This window comes from Tachypleus tridentatus, chromosome 7, assembly GCF_004210375.1.
Source record: "Tachypleus tridentatus isolate NWPU-2018 chromosome 7, ASM421037v1, whole genome shotgun sequence".
NCBI lineage: Eukaryota > Metazoa > Arthropoda > Merostomata > Xiphosura > Limulidae > Tachypleus > Tachypleus tridentatus.
In genome coordinates, this window is record NC_134831.1 from 153,413,866 (window position 1) to 153,433,837 (window position 19,972).

The 19,972-nt window shown below is 31.6% G+C and overlaps 1 protein-coding gene and 1 long non-coding RNA gene across 14 annotated transcripts in view; one reads left to right on the forward strand and one right to left on the reverse strand.

The window, feature by feature from the left end:
• Positions 1-13,405, forward strand: part of LOC143256929 (chromodomain-helicase-DNA-binding protein 7-like) — a 183,856-nt gene extending 170,451 nt beyond the window's left edge. Inside the window, 4 exon segments of the mRNA XM_076514817.1 lie at positions 1,032-1,163; positions 1,670-1,774; positions 9,172-12,502; positions 12,797-13,405. Of these exon segments, the coding sequence (XP_076370932.1) occupies positions 1,032-1,163; positions 1,670-1,774; positions 9,172-10,422 (1,488 nt within the window). The 3' untranslated portion in view covers positions 10,423-12,502; positions 12,797-13,405.
• LOC143256934 (uncharacterized) overlaps positions 1-19,972 on the reverse strand; it is a 496,333-nt gene that overhangs the window by 395,499 nt on the left and 80,862 nt on the right. The gene's annotated exons all lie outside the window — the stretch shown is intronic.

The following is a 19,972-nucleotide window of genomic DNA, read 5'->3' on the forward strand; positions in this document are numbered from 1 at the left end:
AAGCAAATCAAAAACTCAACATATTTAAAACCTAATAATTTCAGCCACAAAACTTTACTTGCTTGATGACCTTGATAACAAAGTCAACTAATTAGAACAACATTTTATTGGTGTGAATAAAATTCCTCTAAAACTAATGTAAGAATTATACATTAAAACCACAACTAATAACACAATATGCAGACAGCCAACAATTCAAAATTTAATGAGACAACTCTCAACAAAACACTAAACTTCTGCATATCTTATATCCAAAATATCATCAACAAAGTAACTAGCATTTGGAGAAAAACTTAAAAACATCACATTCCAGTAAACGCTAAATCTATCCAAAAACGAGGTACCAAACTCACATCTATACTATGGAAAACTACTCTTAAGAGCAGAATACAAACTCTACTTATAAAATGCAATGTAACAACTGCTCTGATTTCTATATTGAAGAAACAAGCTTAATTATGAAAACTAGATTCAGTGAATGCAAAGAATACCATCCTGTTTTTGAAACACTGTATCTTAAATAAACACAATATACCCATAGAGAATACTATCATGTCAAGTAAAGATACATATCTAAACAAACAAAACATTAAAGAAGCTCTTTTAATATAATAATTTAAACCTGCATTGAATCATCACAAAGGAACACTTTTATACCTATGTTAATTATTTCCTTAAATGAGTTCCTACATGATATCACACCAATAACTGCAATATTTTATAGATGGAATATATGTACATATATATAATGCCCCTGCAATTTTATATGTATAATTATTATTGTTCCATGACATCTGTTCACTTTTTCATTCTGTTTTGTGGTTTCAGTAATAGTTTTTAATACCCGTATCAGCCAGTTCTATCATATAGAGTAATTTGAATACATATATCATAGTTTCAGATGCAAAGTATCAAACTAATTGAAAGTAAAACAAACAATGCCAGTTTTAATTTTTACCTGTTTAATTTATGCCCATCAAAAACCAAGTAATTTTATCATTCTTTAAAATAAGTTGTTCAAATATTTTCAGAAACAACTTGTAGAACTTCCAGAAGGAATAAAACGAAAGCTGCGACCCCATCTGCATCCATCCAGACTAGATCATACAAAACTTACTGAAGAGGAAAATGTGTCTGTTATTAACAGAGTTACTGGTGAAAAGGTTTTATCCCAATATTTTCATCTGTTGTTGAAATATCTTGTTGCTAATAATCTGGTATAGGAGTACTAGTTATCGTAATTATTATAACAAGATTAGTTTGAGAGCTTATGTTGCTTTGACTGGATTTATTATGTTGGTTTCAATTTCATTTTTTGTTGTTTCATTAAAAAAAATTTTTTTTTACTTCTTGGAATGTCTGGCTTTTTACCCCATATTTACCTGCACAGCAGATATTAATAATGGTTTTAATTAAAGGTATGTGTATGTTAAGAATCCTGATTTGGGTGGTATGTAGACACTCAGAAAAATGCAGGACTTTGCAGTTAGCAGTAAATTTTTACACTGAACTAAATGGCACCCAAAAAATAACTGCTCATGCTCACAGTCACGTTTTTGAGTAGTAAAATGATGGATTTAATTTTATGGTTTAAACAGAACAACCAAGGTATAACAAACATCCAAAAAAAGAAAATTACAATTGTGTTCTGTATCCCATGTGTTTACAGGTCTCTGGTAGTAGAGCTCCATCCCTTAAACATCTAGCTGAATGGTTGGAAAAAAATCCAGTGTTTGCTGTTGACCCTAAATGGGGTCCTGTATTCAAAGAAAAGGTAGGTCCAGTGTCTGAAGACTAATTATAGTATGTTAGATTAAGAGTCCATATAGTTAAGGGGAAAGATAAGGTACACATTCATGTTGGTTTTAAAGGGACTTCTTTTTTTCAGTGATAAATACTTTATTTTTGTCTAGAAACTCAGCACTATTAAAATTGCTGCCTTTTTTATTTACTTGTCTGTATAAAATGTGTTTGGTTAATTTGTAGTGTTGTGCTGTATAAGAATGAAAAAGCTTGATATATTATTTGTTTCCAACCTAACATAGAGCATCAGACCAAAACGAAAATATTTCTCTTGTGTTATGAAAAATTGTTTAGAAACAAATTAGCAGAACATGGTACACACTGTGCAGGCTAAACACTTTATAGTGATGATGTATATAATGTACGATATAGCACTTTGAGATGAAAAAATATATATTGCTAAACCCTATAATGGTGCAAGCCCATTCCTTTTTATAAGAAAGTTTTTACGTTCAGTGGGGCTACTCACTTGAGAAGGATAAGAATTGTCAGTTTGGAGAAAGTTATTTTGAAAAAGTAAATATTTTTGGAAGAAATAATAAATAATGGATTTCCAAGTGAAATGCTGATGATAAATTTTCTCACAACTTAGTGATAATAATTGATGGTAGTAATCTAAGTAGTTGCTGTGCTTATTCTATCTTGGTGCATAATTTCTTCTTTTCTTTTTAAATTCCCATACTTCTTTTTCAAAAATATATCCATTAATTTTGGCCTTTATCACTAGGAATGTCTGCCTGCATCTTTGAAATTCCCATTTTTTTTACCTCAATATTTAAAGAACATTGTATAGGTTTACAGTTTCACTCTGAGTTTATTTACTGATAAAGTATATTTTATTACAATTTACAGCTTTTACAATAAGATTAGTTTTTAGAATAAGTAAGATGTTTTAATCAGTGGTACAGTCATTATCATGCTTATTCCTTTCTCAAATTGTGAGTCATATCTACATTCATCCTCCTCCTTTCATTATTGACTTTTTGTCCTGACTTACTGTTATTCTTTCTTACCTCTTCTAGATTCTTAGCCTTTGGAATCTCCTTTGCCTGTTATGGTTCAGATCCCCTTGTACTCTGTAGTTCCATTTTCACATCTTTGGCCTTTGCTCACTACCCTCCTGTGTTCCTTCTCCTCTATCCACCTTTTTTTCTGAGGCACTACATTATGCTCCAGAGTAGTTTAATGGAGAGGTTCATTGCATTTCCTTTACTGTATTAACCTGTGCCACTTCATCTCTGTTGTCTTTTTTTGTTCAGAAGTCTTTTTTTTTTTGCTCTTGTTTCACTGAAGACCTAGCATGAAATAACCTGGCATCAGGTCATGTTATCTTCTCTGGTTTCACATTTTTCTCAGTTTTTACTTTTGGCTCCTTGGACAGATCAGTCTAACTCTACCCTTTCATTACAGCCTCAAGTCCTTCCTCATCTTTAAATTCTCACACTACCAGATCTCTAGTTTACTGCTTATTTTGTCAGTGATTAGGCCTGTCAGCATGGCGACCGGTGTAAGCTCGCTGGACCTGCTGATTTCCTTTAATAGTCATTTTTTCACACAGAAGGCATCATTAGCTTGTTTTGCAGTGCGGTTGATCTGTTTTTGGGATATATGACAAAAGTTTGAGGAATATTACGTCATTTAAAATAGCATTAGAAGGGCAAGGAGACCAGTCAAAAACAACTTCTTAGCAACTCAATGAAGAAAAGATGGTATCAATGGGGTCTGAAATACAAGAACTGGATGTAAGAACAATAGAAGAAGGTGTTATTCAGTGATAAGACTCATTTCTTCATACAGGGTCAAAAAAGTTTGCATGTTTGCAGATCTCCAGGTGAGAAACTTCGAGAATCTCACATCAATCAGTTCATATAACATCCCTTGAAAAAAGATGTTTTGGGACTTTTTCAGCTACTGGGGCATCAGAGGCTTACATATCATAGAAGGTATGATGCGAGGACCACAGTACATCGAAGTTTTGTAGAGAAGAGTCGTTCCAGAATTGAAAAAGAGATTTCCAGATGGATCTAGCATTTTTCAGCAAGATCTGGTTCCATGCCACACATCGAAACTTGTGAAGAATTTTATGACTACAATGCGAATAAAGGTGCTGGACTGGCCTGGAAACTCTCCAGACTTAAATCCTATTGAAAATCTTTAGGCAATTTGTAAAGAAAGACTTCGGGGAAAAGACTGTACTGCAAAAGATAAGCTAATTGAGGCCATAATTGAGATGTGGTACCGCGATCCAAAAATTAGTAAAGATTGCAGTCAACTCGTGGACTCGATGCCAAAGCGGATTAATGATCTTCTGAAAAATAAAGGAGGTCATATCATGTATTAATTTGCAAGTAATTTTTGGATTCCCAGAAATAAAATGCAAAAAATTGAAAAAAAACGTAATTTTCCATCTTGTTTCAATCAATTTGCACAAGGGTGTATGTTTCAAAGTTCTTTGGGTGAGTTCAGTAGATATAAGAAATACATCTTGCCAACCCCTTATCAGTGCCATGTATCTACTTAGACTTGAGATTCACAAGCCACATATACCTAATTAATGTTCATTTTTTTAATCGAATACAACAAACTCATTTTATGCTTTAAATCTCCCAATGGTTATTTTAAAATTGATGCTCAGTTTTTGTTATCACATACATGTAGTTGCTGGTAGTAACTGTTTGCTGCTTTGTCCACAGTAGCACTTATAGTTGTTTATAAGTATGTATTAGTTAAAGTGACAGTTACATTATACAGCATTATTTTGACATGGTACTTATCTTCATTTTCCTTTTGTTTTCAGTTTTGTAATTTTTCCAAATTACCCATTTTTTTTATATAATAGTCTTCTTAAATATGCTGTTATCCCTACTGATCTTTTGTTGATAAAATAATTAAATAATGAAAACATATTTTACTATCACAGATAAGGTTAACAATAGTTTTCATTTATATCATATATAAGTAATGTTATAACCATTTAGTCAATTTACTTGAATAGAATAAACATAAAATTAATATTAAATAATGATTTCTGTCATCATAATATTTTGCAGTCACTTACCATACTCATTAAATAGTAAACTTAACTGAATATATTTGAGTTGATGAAGGTTTTATTTTGCTTGATGGAAATAGTAAAAAACACTCATGTTTACAAATTTTGCAACACATTAAAACCATAGTATATTTTATATAAGCCTTTCCATATGGGTCAGAGGCCATGTAGTTGAATTTGTTGACTTGCATTTAAAATTTTACTGAATTTCTATTTATGAATTTACATCATTAAGTTTTGTACCAAATTGTAGATTATAATTCAAATTTTAGTATTATACATTATTTAATTTGAAAATAAATATCAAATAACACCTAAACATCAATTTTTGTATGTCATATAGTATGTTGAATGCAGCACTGGTTGAAATTAGATGTTTATGATGCCAAAATACAAAGTCTGTAGTTTCATATGAATTAAGAACTCAAATTACCAATATTGACAAGGTAGAATATAAAATACAAACCTCCTATCTGTTCTATTTGCTGATATATTCCTTATGTACTGAATCAAACACAGTGGCTCCACTAATCGTTTTGGAAACGGTCCTTTATATACACTTACTTCTGTCTAAAACATATGAATAACCAGTTGGAAGCTCAGAATGTACCCTTAGTGGCTTTCTCAACCATTTTCAAGTTGTATGACATCATCTTATGTTTTCAGTACAAAACTACAAGCTAGTAAGTTGAGTCTTTAGTTCTACTAATGTTCACAGTTCTTCTTGATGCACTTTCATTCAGTAACTTGTTTTTTGTTGTACACTGTTAACTATAAGTATTGTCACTGTTGTGTAATCCACTTCATACACTCTCAATTAGCAATTCTTTCTGTGCTTAAAACTTTCATTTACTTAGTTAAATTATTGTAATTGAACAGCTCATTTTTGTCATCATAACTGTTTCACTACTTCAGCTTAGCATCTCAGTTGTAAAGTTCTTTGTTACATTTAATTATCCATTTAAAGCACATGCTATTGGCATATATTCTTTACCTAAAATATCCACTTTCATACTCCCAGCATTATCATACAGTAACTCATTAATTGTCATCAGTGATATGTTAGTTGTCTTGAAAGGTTCATTTGCCTTTTTAGTAAAGCACTCAATGATCAACTGCATCTCTATATGTTTTTTCATTACGTGTTTAAAGCATTGTCAATCAGCAGTTTATTCTTTATCAGAAAATTCCACTTGCCATCTTTAAGCCTTTCAGTAAGACAGTGAATGCCATAAAGGCCCACTTGACATATTTTTGAAATTGAACTTTGTCAGAAAGATAATTGTTTTCTTTTATATGCAAAAACGGCTCGTTTGGGCTGAGAAAACACTTTACATAGAAGAGCGAACAACGTTTCGACCTGGCGATGACGAAGAAGGTCGAAACGCGTTGTTGGCTTCTTCTATGTAAAGTGTTTTCTCAGCCCAAACGAGCCGTTTTTGCATATAAATTTCTCAACAAGTGGGTTTCTCGTCATCACTGATAATTGTTTTCTTTTAACACAAATGTGAAACTATGTGAAGAATTTATTTTAAGAAACAATTTGATTGGACAGTGCAACTGTTACAAAAGAAAAAATTAAGTTTCTCAAATCGGATGAAAAAATATGTATACTGTTAGATTATTTTAGTTAAGTATGTAGTAAATTAACCCTACACAAACTGCATGCTATCATCACTATCATCATATTTGATTCCAAAAATAAAATTAATGTAGAAAATTGTTTAAAATTTCACAAGAACATTCTTAAAAAGATGTAATTTCAGAAAAATAAACCATTTAATTTTTTCCTAGTATTTTTCAATAAAAATTATTTTTAATGAAATTATTTACTCTCAGACTTTAACAACTCACCTGCTGGAGGATTTTTATGTGAAGTTCAAAAATACTATTTTTTTATCTTACAGTTTTTGCATTTCATGTATATAATATCTAGGATCTCATAAATGAATGTCAAAAGTCGTTAAAGTAAATATTTATGTTTTATTTTCCATTTTCTCTTCTATATCACTAAATATATTTATTATCAACATGAAGTGTAATGAAATGTTTAAAATTGACAAATAGAAATATATATACATACCTTTCAACTCTTCGTAGAAATCCACTAGAATATTCGTAGTTTTCTTGTGTGCATAATTTCAAGTATTTATATTTTCACGTATAGTTTGTTTTTATTTTCCTTTCAAATTCTTTGTTTATTATAATTTATGCCTATAAATAACTGATGCACATAGGGCTTTATGAAATTATTTTGGCAGACTTCCCACAGAGACACATTACAGAGAAGGTGGCACTTATAAGTGCCATCTTGTTTATAACTTTTCAAAACTCAGCATCAAGTTAAAATCATTAAACAAATCTTATATGATTTTTAAGATAAAACATAATATCTAATTAACTAAAGGTGCCCAGCATGGCCAAGTGATTAGTGTGCTTGACTTGCAATCCTGGGATTGCAGGTTAAAATTCCTGTATCACCAAAAAGGGTCACCTTTTCAGCCATTGGGCATTATAATGTGATGGTCAATTCCATTATTTGTTGGTAAAAGAGTAGCCCAAGAGTTTGCAGTGGGTGGTGATGACTATCTGCCTTCCCTCTAGACTTTCACTGCTACATAAAGGATTGATAGCACAGATAGCTCTTATGTAGATTTGTAAGAAATTCAAAACAAAACAAATCACTTAACTAATATAATGGAAAGACAATTTAACTGTTTTCCTAATTGTAACATAGTTAAGTAAGAAACCATTGTTCATGATATGGTTGAAGAAGCATACAACAATACAAACAGCAGTTACATACATACTGTAAATAAAGCTGCACAGCAATTTTAAATTAACCATCGGTAGAGTATAATGTGAACTGAGTTCTTTCTAATAACTATATACATTTGTGTCAACTAACTACATGTATGTTGTAGATCTCAATTCAAGGTGTAGAAGGTGGACATGGCAACTGTTAAGGATAGGAAAATTTATATCTGTTTCCAGGTGATATGGCAGGTGAAGTTTATGAACATCCTTAATACATCATAAGCACATTGCTTATTCAAAAAAATTATAGGAAACTGTACCCTTTTGAATTCAGAGTGTATTGTTTTTATTAGATATAAATCATTGACCCATTATCAGAGACAAACTTCCTGTTGCCTAAAATATATAAGCTGTTTTATTGCTGACTGAAGTATATCACAAAACTGATACTAGTTATATGCAAAAACGGCTCGTTTGGGTTGAGAAAATATTTTACATAGAAGAGCGAACAACGTTTCGACCTTCATCGGTCATCGTCAGGTTCACAAAGAAAGAGGTAACTGACCGGAAGCTGACCACATGTTTGAAAGGGGTTGTGTAACTGTGTGTCGAAATGTAGAGGGCGGTATTAGATGTTTGAATATATAATTTTATTTATTTTATATTAATATAGGTATAAAGGCGTTCCTTTATATTGGTTTATTTTGGGTTTAAGTTGTTGTATAAGTAAGGCTTCTTTAATTTTGCATTTGTTTATGTTTGTTTCTTTATTTATATGCAAAAACGAGCCGTTTTTGCATATAAATTTCTCAACAAGTGGGTTTCTCGTCATCACTGATTATGATACTAGTTATCTTTGTAACACACTGGTTTATTACTTGTAATATTTTCCCACCTGTTTCTGTGGAAAGGTTACTCCAGGTTTTGCCTGAAGCCCTTAAAAATTTATACAGTGTGTTTATTTTGAAGTACATAATGAAATAAAAGAAACCCAGAACATTGTAGAATTTTCTTTTTAACAGCCATCTACATATCAGAAGTGCAGGTGAATAATTGTTTTAAGAATATTTGGTATTTCTAGCTCAATAATTTTGAAGTAAAGAATAAACTAGTTATATTTAAACAGGAACTTCATACTACTGCCTCAGTTATGAATATCTAATTCAAATATTAAGCTATAGCTTACAGTCTTTTAACACATTTTAATTGTATTTAAAGATGTTATTAAAGGTATCCTTAAAGCTTATTGCTTGAGATACCAAACCTTTGCCATGATGCAGTCCTAATTCTAAAGCTTTGGGAAAAACATAAAACTTTCTTACAGATATTTTATTCAAACATCAGCCTTAATGGCTGCAGTGGAATATTTTTTTAAAATTATTGGTCAGTGAAAAGGTTATCAATTACTACTTGAGTTTCTCTTAAATATATTTTTCCCGATAGTAAATTACATGTGTAAAAATGAAAAAAATAAGAGTTTAAAAGTGTTTTATATTTAACATATATTGAAAATGCCAAAGATAATGCCTGTCCAAATACTTTTCTTTGTGCTCCATTAGGGTAGTTTGTCAGACATCCTTCAGGGACGCTCCACAATGCCCACAGAGAAACGAGGGGAAAGAAAAACAGCTTCACTTGTTGCTAGTTCCCATCAAATTCTCAATTCTCCATCAACCACAGTGACTTTTCCATCACCTTCTAACAACAATCCTCGTAATTTTGCTTGTAAGAGTAGTAGCTTACTTTCAGACTCTCCAGGAGAAATGAAACCTTTTATGGATCCCTCAAAAGGGCCATCAAGCTCAGCTGTTTCTACAGCATCTTCAGTTACATTGGGTGCTTCCCCTCCTTTATTTTTACCATTTGGTGGGCTGGCAGGAATGGGTTTAACAAATCCTCTCTTAAATTTTCCGATCTTTAATCTTCCTGGCCTTCAGGGAATTAGCTGTCTTGCATCTTCCTCAAACCTTGTTTCAGAGAAAAATAGAAGTAATAAAGAACAGACAGACAAAGCCAGAGAAAATGCAGTCAGTAGAACATTATCAAAAGCTAAGTGTATGACAGTTCCATCAGTGCTCAGGACTGGGACATCTTCTACTTCTGGCATACCATCACTAGCATCAGCCAATTCATTTCCATTTCTTTATCCTTCTCTAGGACTTTTGTATAATCCACTTAGTTTAGGTGGCTTTCCCTTACCTCCAAACATGACTGGTTCTTTTGCACCTCTAGCTCAGAGTGATCTAGTTAATGGACTAGTTGAGATTAATAATGTAAGTAGTACACCAAACATGGTTTCTCATCCTTCTGTAATATGTCCTGTTTTCTCATCTACAAAGTCTTCTTCCATTACTACCTTAGGTAATCTCTCTTCAGTTCATACAGTTACTGCCACAGCCAGCAACACATGTTCTACAACAAGTGTCACTGGAATTGGTTCTGTGTATAGTGGAAGAAACTATAACCTTCTAGCCCAACAAGACTCAGATGATGAAAGCTTGAAGTCATTAATAGGTAATCATGATGATTATGATGACCTAGATGATGATAAACTTGATACAGCAGACAGTTTGGGTGAAGATGACAGTGAAACAGGAGTTTATACTAAAAAGAATGGAACAAAAGAATTATTAAGTGGTTCAGACATTTCAGAAATGAAGCAGACAGAATTCTCTTTACAAAATACTATCAAAGGAAGAGTGGATACAGTACACACCTATCCACCTGCAAAATCCTCATCAAGTGAACTTAGAGTGAGTGAAACTACTACCTCAGACTGCAGCAACTCAGTGAAAAACAAACCATCGTAGCTTTTGTTTTCTTTTCAACTGAAGTACACACAAATTAATTGGCTTGGTTTCTGTGATACTCCTTTCAAGAAATGTCAGTTACCTTCCTCATCACCATAAAGAGTAAAGTCTGAAACTGAATCTGCTTTTACAAACGTCACTACAAAAACTACCTTCTGGATAAAGAAAGTAACAACTGCTATATATACATAAAGGATTGAGGTATTTATATTCATTAGAAGATGTTTGTTTGAATGTTTTTTTATTATAATTTTTCACAATTGTGTTTTTTTCACAGTGGAACTTCCCTTACCCCTCCACTGTAAATTTGCTGGAATTATAGTACGAGTTTTGTGTATTGGTAAAAATAGTTTTGTCTGACTTTGTCATTTTATATTATAATTTTTTCCTTTTTTTTAGTTTTTATGGGTTAGTGAATCAGGACTTTATTTACAGGATTAATCAACTTACAATTAATTTATACTTGTAGTCACCTGTTACTGCTTATAGTCAGGTTTCACTCTTTTTTTGTGTGTGTTTTTAGTATTGTGCTCACACGTGATGATCATTGCTGTTGTAGTTTCCAGCTATTTTATTTACAAATATGTAAATAGGAAACTCCTTTATAGTTTGATATTTATTATGCTTATGTACAGTTGTGGAAGTGTGCATGTGTGGGAAAGACTTGTGTTTGTAAATCATGAAAAACTAACACTGTATTAACATGTATGGTTGTGTAAAAGCACCCAATATTAATTTATTTCTTTTTGACAAGTGCTTTGCAGTCCTGTTATAACTCACTTAATACAAAATATTTTATGTGGTAGAATAAGTTAAATGTTTTCAGTTTAAGTTCTTCAAATGATGAAAATCAAATGGTATTTTGAAAATTTTTTTGTCCCAGTATTGGTTTACAATACTGACTTGGCATGTACATTGTAAATGAGAAAGGTATCTATTTTAAGCAAAATATTGTGTTTCAGTATAAATATAGTTTTTAAATTAATTAAGCAAAGGTTGAAGAAATGGGAATAATATGAGTTATGTAAGCTTTTTTTGTATAATTTGCTAAAAGTATTTTCTTTTATAAATTGTTTATTAGGTTAATGTTGATTCTTTTTAAAATATTATAGTGTATACAAATATTTATAATTTTTAGTTAATAAAGTAGTGATTTTAAGTTCAGTAAGCAAGTTAATTTTCTGAACAAAATTAAAATCGTTAAAATAAAATCCTTCAAAGATTGAAATACATGAAGATAATTTAATCTTATATTTAAAGAAAAAAGAATTTGAAATAAAATATAAGTAATATTATGAAAGTCAGATTTATATATTAGAATATTAGTTATTAATAAATAATACAAATTTATAAATTAAGTAGTATCTATCTTTGAGGTAAAAATATTAATTATAAGCATTTTATTGTTTTTAATAGAATAAGTGAAATAAAGTGTAAATGTTGGACAGCTTATGGTGTATGTGTGTATATATGTCGATCGGTTTATATTCCGTTTGTTAGCGTACCTCATGCATCTTTCACTAAAGTAGTCTCTGTGATATAACTGATTTAAAAACTTACAGTTAATTTTAACTAAATTATATACATTTTAAAATGTGTTTAAATTCTTGTTGAAAATAATTATCAAAGCTACTGTAAAGAGTCATTTTATGAAATATATGGTTAACTTAAATCTTCAAACCAAGAAAGTTATTATTTCATGTATTGTTGTATAGAAAATGTACACTTCAGTTTTTCGTTTAGTCTTCAGCACATGCATGACTGCACCTTGATTGATGTAGAATTTCTTTTATAAATCTACATAGATTATTACACATATCCAAGAAAAGTTTTAGCTAGATTTTACCTGTGTTAATAAAACATTGGATAAGAACAATTTCTCTTGAATAGGTATCCACATTAACTAGGCTGTGTATAAAATTTGTTTTGTTGGTCCAGTATTAAGCAGGTTGTATTACTTTAAAATTACTGTGAAGAACATTTATTGATTGTTTAAATTAATTGATATCCATGAACATGTATATATATTTATATATTAAACTGACATGAATGAAACATAATTCGTAAACTCTAATCTAAGGCAATTTCATGTTATTTTATTATATTTATTTATTTATATATTACACTGACAAATAAAAAGTCATTCTTAAACTTTAAGGCTATTTCATGTTATTTTATTCTGAACAGGTATCTACGTTAACTAGGCTCTGTATATAAAATTTGTTTTATTGATCCAGTATTAAATAGACTGTGTTACTTTAAAATTACTGTGAAAAACATTTATTGGTTGTTTAAATTAATAAAATTCCATGAACATATATATATTTATATATTAAATGACGAATAAAACGTCATTCTTAAACTATAATCTAAGACTATTTCGTGTTATTTTATTCTCTACAGGTATCTATGTTAACTAGGCTCTGTGTATAAAATTTGTTTTATTGGTCCAGTATTAAACAGGCTGTGTTACTTTAAAATTACTGTGAAGAACATTCATTGGTTGTTTAAATTAATATAAATCCATGAACATATACATATATTTATATATTAAACTGACACGAATAAAATGTCATTCTTAAACTCAAATCTAAGGCAATTTTGTGTTATTTTACTTTGTACATGTTTTGTATTTACGTAACTTACACTTTTTTGACTGTTTTACTTTTATTTTCCTTGTATTTATTTTGAGTATGACTAATGTTAAAACTTATTGAAAAACAAAGTGTTGTTTCTGTCAGGAGCAAGAATGAGGTTTTCATTGAAGGATTTACAATTGTTTAGTTATATTACTGTTGAACTGTAAATGAACTGGTTCATTCAGAAGGCAGACTGTATTTAAAAATAAGTTGTTAAAAGTATCATCTATAAGTTGGAAATATCTGCTTCTTTTTTTGTGTAATAAGATGGACCCCAGTTCTTTGTATTCACGACTGTATTACATTATATAACATTTGTATGAGTGTAATAAATACTTAATACATAATTTGTTTTCTCCCATTTTGTTTCCACAGTTGCATCTACTTTTTAAGTGTATAAACCAGGCTGTGATTTGTGTAATTATGAAACTGACAGGTTGCGCCACTGATCATACTAGCTTAAATTTATATAGATATATATAATAAAAAGAATAAATAAATTTAATAGCCTAAAGTTTTTGATATTAATGAGAAAAGTATCAGTAATACTTTATTTAACATAGCAGCCAAATGTCGTCATTTTAAACGATCCTCGGCCAGGCATGGCAAGGTGGTTAAGGCACTTGACTCCTAATTCTAGGGTCGAGGGTTTGAAACCCTATTACACCAAACATGCTTGCTCTTTCAGCTGTGGGGGTGTTATAAAGTGATGGTCAGTCCCACTATTTGTTGATGAAAAGAGTAGCCCAAGAGTTGGCGGTGAGTGGTGATGACTAGCCACCTTCCCTCTAGTCTTACACTGCTAAATTAAAAATGGCTAGTACAGATAATCCTCGTGTAGCTTTGTGCAAAATTCAAAACAAACCAAACCATTTTAAACGGTCTATAGTACAGCATGCGAACAACAACTAAAATCCAATAATAAAAAAGAGCAATAACTCAGACCTGCATATTCGAACTTCATAAAAAAGTTTTGGTTTTAAAATTCAGCTTTATTTTTGAATTTAGTAAGAATTTTTACAAATCAGGAAGAATAAAAACTTTGATCAAATTATTATTTTGTTTACTGCAATGAACATTTTAAGCATAAAAAATGTGACCTGATATCAATGAAGTGGTCAAGATATTAAAAACTACACAGCATTTGTAAATTAATTTAAATTTTAAATAAATAGCCCATTGTTTTTTTATAAACTTACCATCACTGCATAATTACTATTTTGATATGTGCTTTGACTTATAACCCAGCCTCAAAAACTTTATAATAATACGTGTATTATTTGGGACATTCTGTACTTATATCCAAACAATATCCACTGTTACAAGTTACTGTACTGTAAATTTAAAGGATGTTTGTACCAAGTAATGGTGTGAATATATATATTATATTTTTTGGTTTTCAGTAATTATATGTGGTTTCTTATACGTGGCATAACTTTAACAGATTTTGGGATAATACTTAAAATATAAAGATTAATTTTTTTTTTATTTTCAAGACATGTTTGTTTTTTTGTGCATTTTACCAGTAGCTTTGTAATTTCATTTCAAAAGGAACTGATAACTTGTTGCTATCAAAATATTGATTTTATAAGTTCTGCCCAGAGATAAACACATAACATTTCAATTTGCTTTACTTTTGGTGACTGAATAAGAAAACAAACAAACTTGGTTTTCATTAAATATGATATTTGTTTCAATTTTTTAAAATAATTTATTTCTTCATCTTTGTTACTGGTAATTTAATTAATCAAACAAGTGAAACTGAAGTTTGCAAATTGAGAATGTTTTTGACATATGTATGATAAAGTGAAAACACCGTGGTGAGTTTTTCTTCTGTGTTTTCAGTGCTGGAAAGAATTTATATGTATCGTTAGTACACCATGTGCCAGCATTATGTCCATGGTTTGATTGTTACATTGGACATGGTACAGATGGGCTGTTGTGCAGTTTTTTGCTAAAACAGACAAACCTCTTGAGAAATGCCCACCCTCTCCCCAGTGGCTCAGTGATAGGCTCTGAGGCTCACAACAATAAAAATTGAGTTTCAGTGCCTGTGGTGGGCTTGGTGTAGACACTTCATTGCAAAGTTTTGTGCCAGTAAATGAAGCTTATTTGGAAATAAGAGTCAAAGACAAGATGTTCAGTTGGTAGTGGATACAGAAGTTAAGAGGACCCTACTGAAGCTTATGATTTCTGAAGCCTTTGGAGCGAGACCACTGATATGGTCAGTGGTTACCAACTTCATTCAAGCAACTACTGTTAGACTAAAAATTCAAGGAGAGGCGGATCGCTGGCTCAATCTAGAAGGCATAAAAGAGTAATAACTTCTTATTTCAGGTCTGAAATTGGCATGCTTGAGATGTATGTAATGCAAAGCCTGTTCATCAGTTTTTGCCTGTGCAATGGATGAGTTAGTATTCTCCTAAAAAAGTTATCTAATTTCAGCCAAATGAAGCTCAGAAATAGTGCACTACATGAATGAATGGAGTTGAATATGTAGTACCTCCATCTGCACAAGTGATGTCCATGGTTTAATTACTTTGGATAAAGTCTAGTGCATTTGTGCCACATATTGTAGTTCTAGAAGCTATGCATGAAATTAACTGTTTCCTGTCCAGAAAAAAGGCATTATTGGCTCAGACCATTATTTACTGACAAAGGATAAAGGTCAGGATTGCTTTGTAACTATAAGCAATCTGCTCTATGTCTAAATGCTGGAATGTTTCTAGACATGGTGAGTAAAGTAGAAGTAACTAATATTAGTTTTAACACTTGTCCCAGTGTTACATTGTGACTGTAGGCAATCAACTATACACCTGGATTCTGGAATGTTTGTAGGCACAGTGAACACAGTGTAAGTAACTAATACTAACTATAACACTAAGGTTACCATTTGTAATTCTACAGCCAAATGCAAATTTTAAGGTACCAAGCAGCTGACAATTTTAGGTGTTTTAATGTACAAAGAGTCTAGACCCAATGTTGTAAAAACAACTCAACAGCCTATGAGACTAAATTACTGCTAGAAAAATGTGACTTAGCCTCTTACAGATATAGATGATGTATGTCTGATAAAGCTACTGTTGTGACAGCTTCCTTGAAGCACTAAGGGGGTCACGAGCACTGAAATACAGTGGATGCTGGAAACAGGGTAATATCTTGGAGAGCATTTGGTTGTCTCCAGTAGTGACACATGAATAAAAGTAAACTTAGTCTTTGGGTTAATTTTAAATGTGTAAACATGGTAAGTCACATTGGACCATTTTGTTTGTCATAAGCATATGAATTTTTTAATTCATTAGAAGGTTTCCATTACTTCAAAAACCTGGATATGACACCTAGTTATTGATAAGTTCAGCTGGATAACAAAACCATGGCTTAGACTATATTTAGCACTAAAGATTGCTGTTATGAATTCTACATCATGTCATTTAATCAGCATAATACAATATTTTTTAGGAGATTAGTGATGGAGCTTACACTAAGACTACAATGGGAGAGATGCAAGGTGTTGGTGTTTTGCTATACTTTCAAATGATTGTCTGAAAACATAGAGTTGAATATTCCAGTGCACATCAAAAGGTTGAAACTGAAACTATGAAAATGCTTCTTTGTGAACATAGAAGTGGAGTTTCTTCATGGTGAAATTTAGAGTCTTGCCAGATATCACTGTGGTGATAGAATAGCTTTGGCCCATGATGAAGCAGCAAGTCTACAGTTTTCTTGGTTTCACCTATATTACTGACAATTTGAGGCCAACTTCTCTTAGATATTAACACCATTGTTGATTTTCATAAAAGTGGGAGTACACTTTAGAAAGAGTTGGGAATGGGACTAATCATCTGGATTCCTGAAGCATGCTTTCGTGGATGCTTCATTCCACAACTGGACTGAGTTTTGTTGGTCACCTGATGCCAGTGATAATGTAGTTGGAAAAGTATTATTACATTTGCAGGAAGGAATAGATTGTGATAGTAATGAGAATTCTGCAGAGCATGGCACTCTGTAATTACTAGACTTCTCGTGATGTTTTGTGAAGTAACTCAGATTTATAATCTAGAGGGAATATAACTTTCTATAGTTGTTTATTTGAGTAGGGTAGTAACACATGAAATTTAATCATGGTAAATAGACTTTTAATTAAAAAGTTTTAATTCATTAAAATTTTTCCAGTGATAATGATTTATTCCAGGAAGTCTAAACTGTTAATGAGTTAAATTTGATGGAACCCAGATCATACTGTCACTACTCCTGAGTACAGCTTAAGTAAACAACTTGAATATTATCAAGTGGCTCATGCAGTAGCTGAAAGTGAGCTGTATAAACTACGAGAGTGCATGAGTAGCTTTATAATACCTCATATACATGACAGAGTTTTTTTGTAAGTATTTTAAAATTAAAATTACAAGTGACACAATCCTACAAAGAATGCAATAAAAACAAAAAGACAATAAGGTCATGGAGATGAAGACAAATAATTTGATCTTGACATTTAGAGTTGATGAATATAAGATTAACTGTAATAATCAACCTGAAAAGTTTTATTGCAAAATGCATTTCACTTGTTATTTTATTAATACCAGTAAGAAAAAGTGTCAATTTTGAAAGTGAATTCTCCAAAGAAGAGATAAAAGTTACATAGAGGATTGCACTATAGCTAGAGAATAAAAACAATGACATAATTTTACTTGGTGTTTCACAGAAACATATTGCAGAAAATATTACAGAAAAGTTGAAATATTCATGAATAGATGAAATTATGAGGAGTAAATGGAATTAACAGAAATGGCTTGGATGTCATAATAAATATATACACCTGGTGTGGTCAGTGTTTTACTTCATTCTGATAGCAATATTTTTAACCTGCAGATTAAAATACTTTTAGTAAGCCAACACTTAAAATTTTCTGAGCATTGTTTCATGGCAAAAATATAGTTTTGAGTTATGAAAATGCAAACGTGTGTAATAGGAAGAAGTGGAATGTACCATACACAAGGCAAAATCTTGTAATTCATACCATAACTGTTGCACAACTTGTAAATGAAAGACCCCAAGGAAAAACAATGAAAGAAGTGGCAAAGGCTAATGGTCAAAGTAAGGTTAGTACCTCCTGACCCAGTTCAGCTCAACTGTAAAGAAAATTATTAAAGCCTCAATCTCTACTATTTCCTATTAAAATCAAGTTGTGTTTATCTCACGACCAAATGCATATAGTAGGCTAGGAGTAAGACTGGATTGAAGAGTGCCCTCCAGTGGTATGGCAGGTACAATTGGTGGAAGCAGAGCCACATAGTAGAATATCAAATAAAATCCCAGGGATCTGGAAGTCTTCAAGTTCTTTGAACACATGTTCAATGGGCAGAGTTAGGCATCTGTACATATTAAGTCTCTAGACATGTCACATGACTAGTACCAGATGTCACATTTTGTGTTTGTAACCATGTGTTAACTTATGTTAACCCCTTTAACTTATGTTTTTGTCTGAGTCTTTGACTAATTAAAATTCAGTCAACTTTATATTTTAGTTTTGGTATTAAAGCCAAGGGCTGAAAATGTGATACTTGCTGAATCTCCTAATTTGAGAAAGCTTACTGTATAGTTTAATGGATTGATGCTGATGACTTCTTGACTCGCATTTCTTGCAACAACTGATTAAGGTTGTAATGCTAGTGGAAAGTTCAAGGGGTTTACAACATTTGATCATTGGACTCTATACTGTCTCAACTAGAGGAATCAAGCTTGGAAGCAGCACTATAGCTAGTCAGAAGTGTTGTTGATGCTGCTAAAAGAGGTTAAAACAGACATGATGGAGTTTGGTGATGTGTTCCATCATAGGATCACGCCAGCATTAAGAGGAGATGATGGATGTGCACGCATTTGGAATGTAATCACTATACCAAATAGCTTTTTCTAACCTGAAGCATTCCAATAGGCATTTAAGCCTTGGAAATATAAAGTTTGGGTAATTTCCACAAGACTTCACTTTAAAATCAAGGCCTATGGTTATGGCAGTGCAAATGGATTGGATAGTTTGTCCAGTAGTTTCTACCATTAAGCATCTTATCTTAGCCTTGAATTTGAGAACTGGATGACCCCAAAGGGCATATTCTACATTAATGAACACAAAAATCACAGCAAAAAGACAGAGAAAAATCCAAAGACAAGTCGATTATGGAATTCTCTGCCAAATAAGTGATCATGATATGGTGCATGTTAGAGCAAATTCCAGTACTAAAGCATTACTGTCATAAGAGTGGAGGCCTGGGCTCTTTACAATCAGAACAAAAACTAACCAAGGAAAATGAATAGTTTTCATCATAATATAAGGAGGAGGTATAGTACCTGTGAACCAAATTAACAGTATCCAAATGAAACCTGGAAAAACTCCAAATTGATCTTAAAGTATTCACAGCTGCCAATTTAAGGACAACAATAACTTTGCTAGGGTTAAGATGGCCAGAGTGATACCTTGCTTACCCTCTTGGTATGCATTTTGAAATATATTCATTAGTTTATCATTTACAGTACTCTGTCAGAGTGTTATAAAAAAAAAAAAAAGATGATATTCTGTCACTATTTCTATTTTATGAAGCTATTTTTTCATACAATTACAGAATGTAAATCCCAACACCATGGTAATACTTACTAGTTCCTGTTGACAACTGAATGAGCTAGGGTGGGAATACTTATCATGGTTTATAATTCCCATATGCTTGTAAAAAGGGCATATCATATGGCTTGTACTTGAATGAACAAACTGATCACATTCAGAGTTTGAAATAACTGTCATGGTACCCTATACAGTATCTTGACTATGCAGAAAGAGACTAACCTACGGAAGCACTATATGCTTGCAAAAATCAATTTAATGGTATTCCACAAATAAACCAAGATAAAAATAGCACAATATA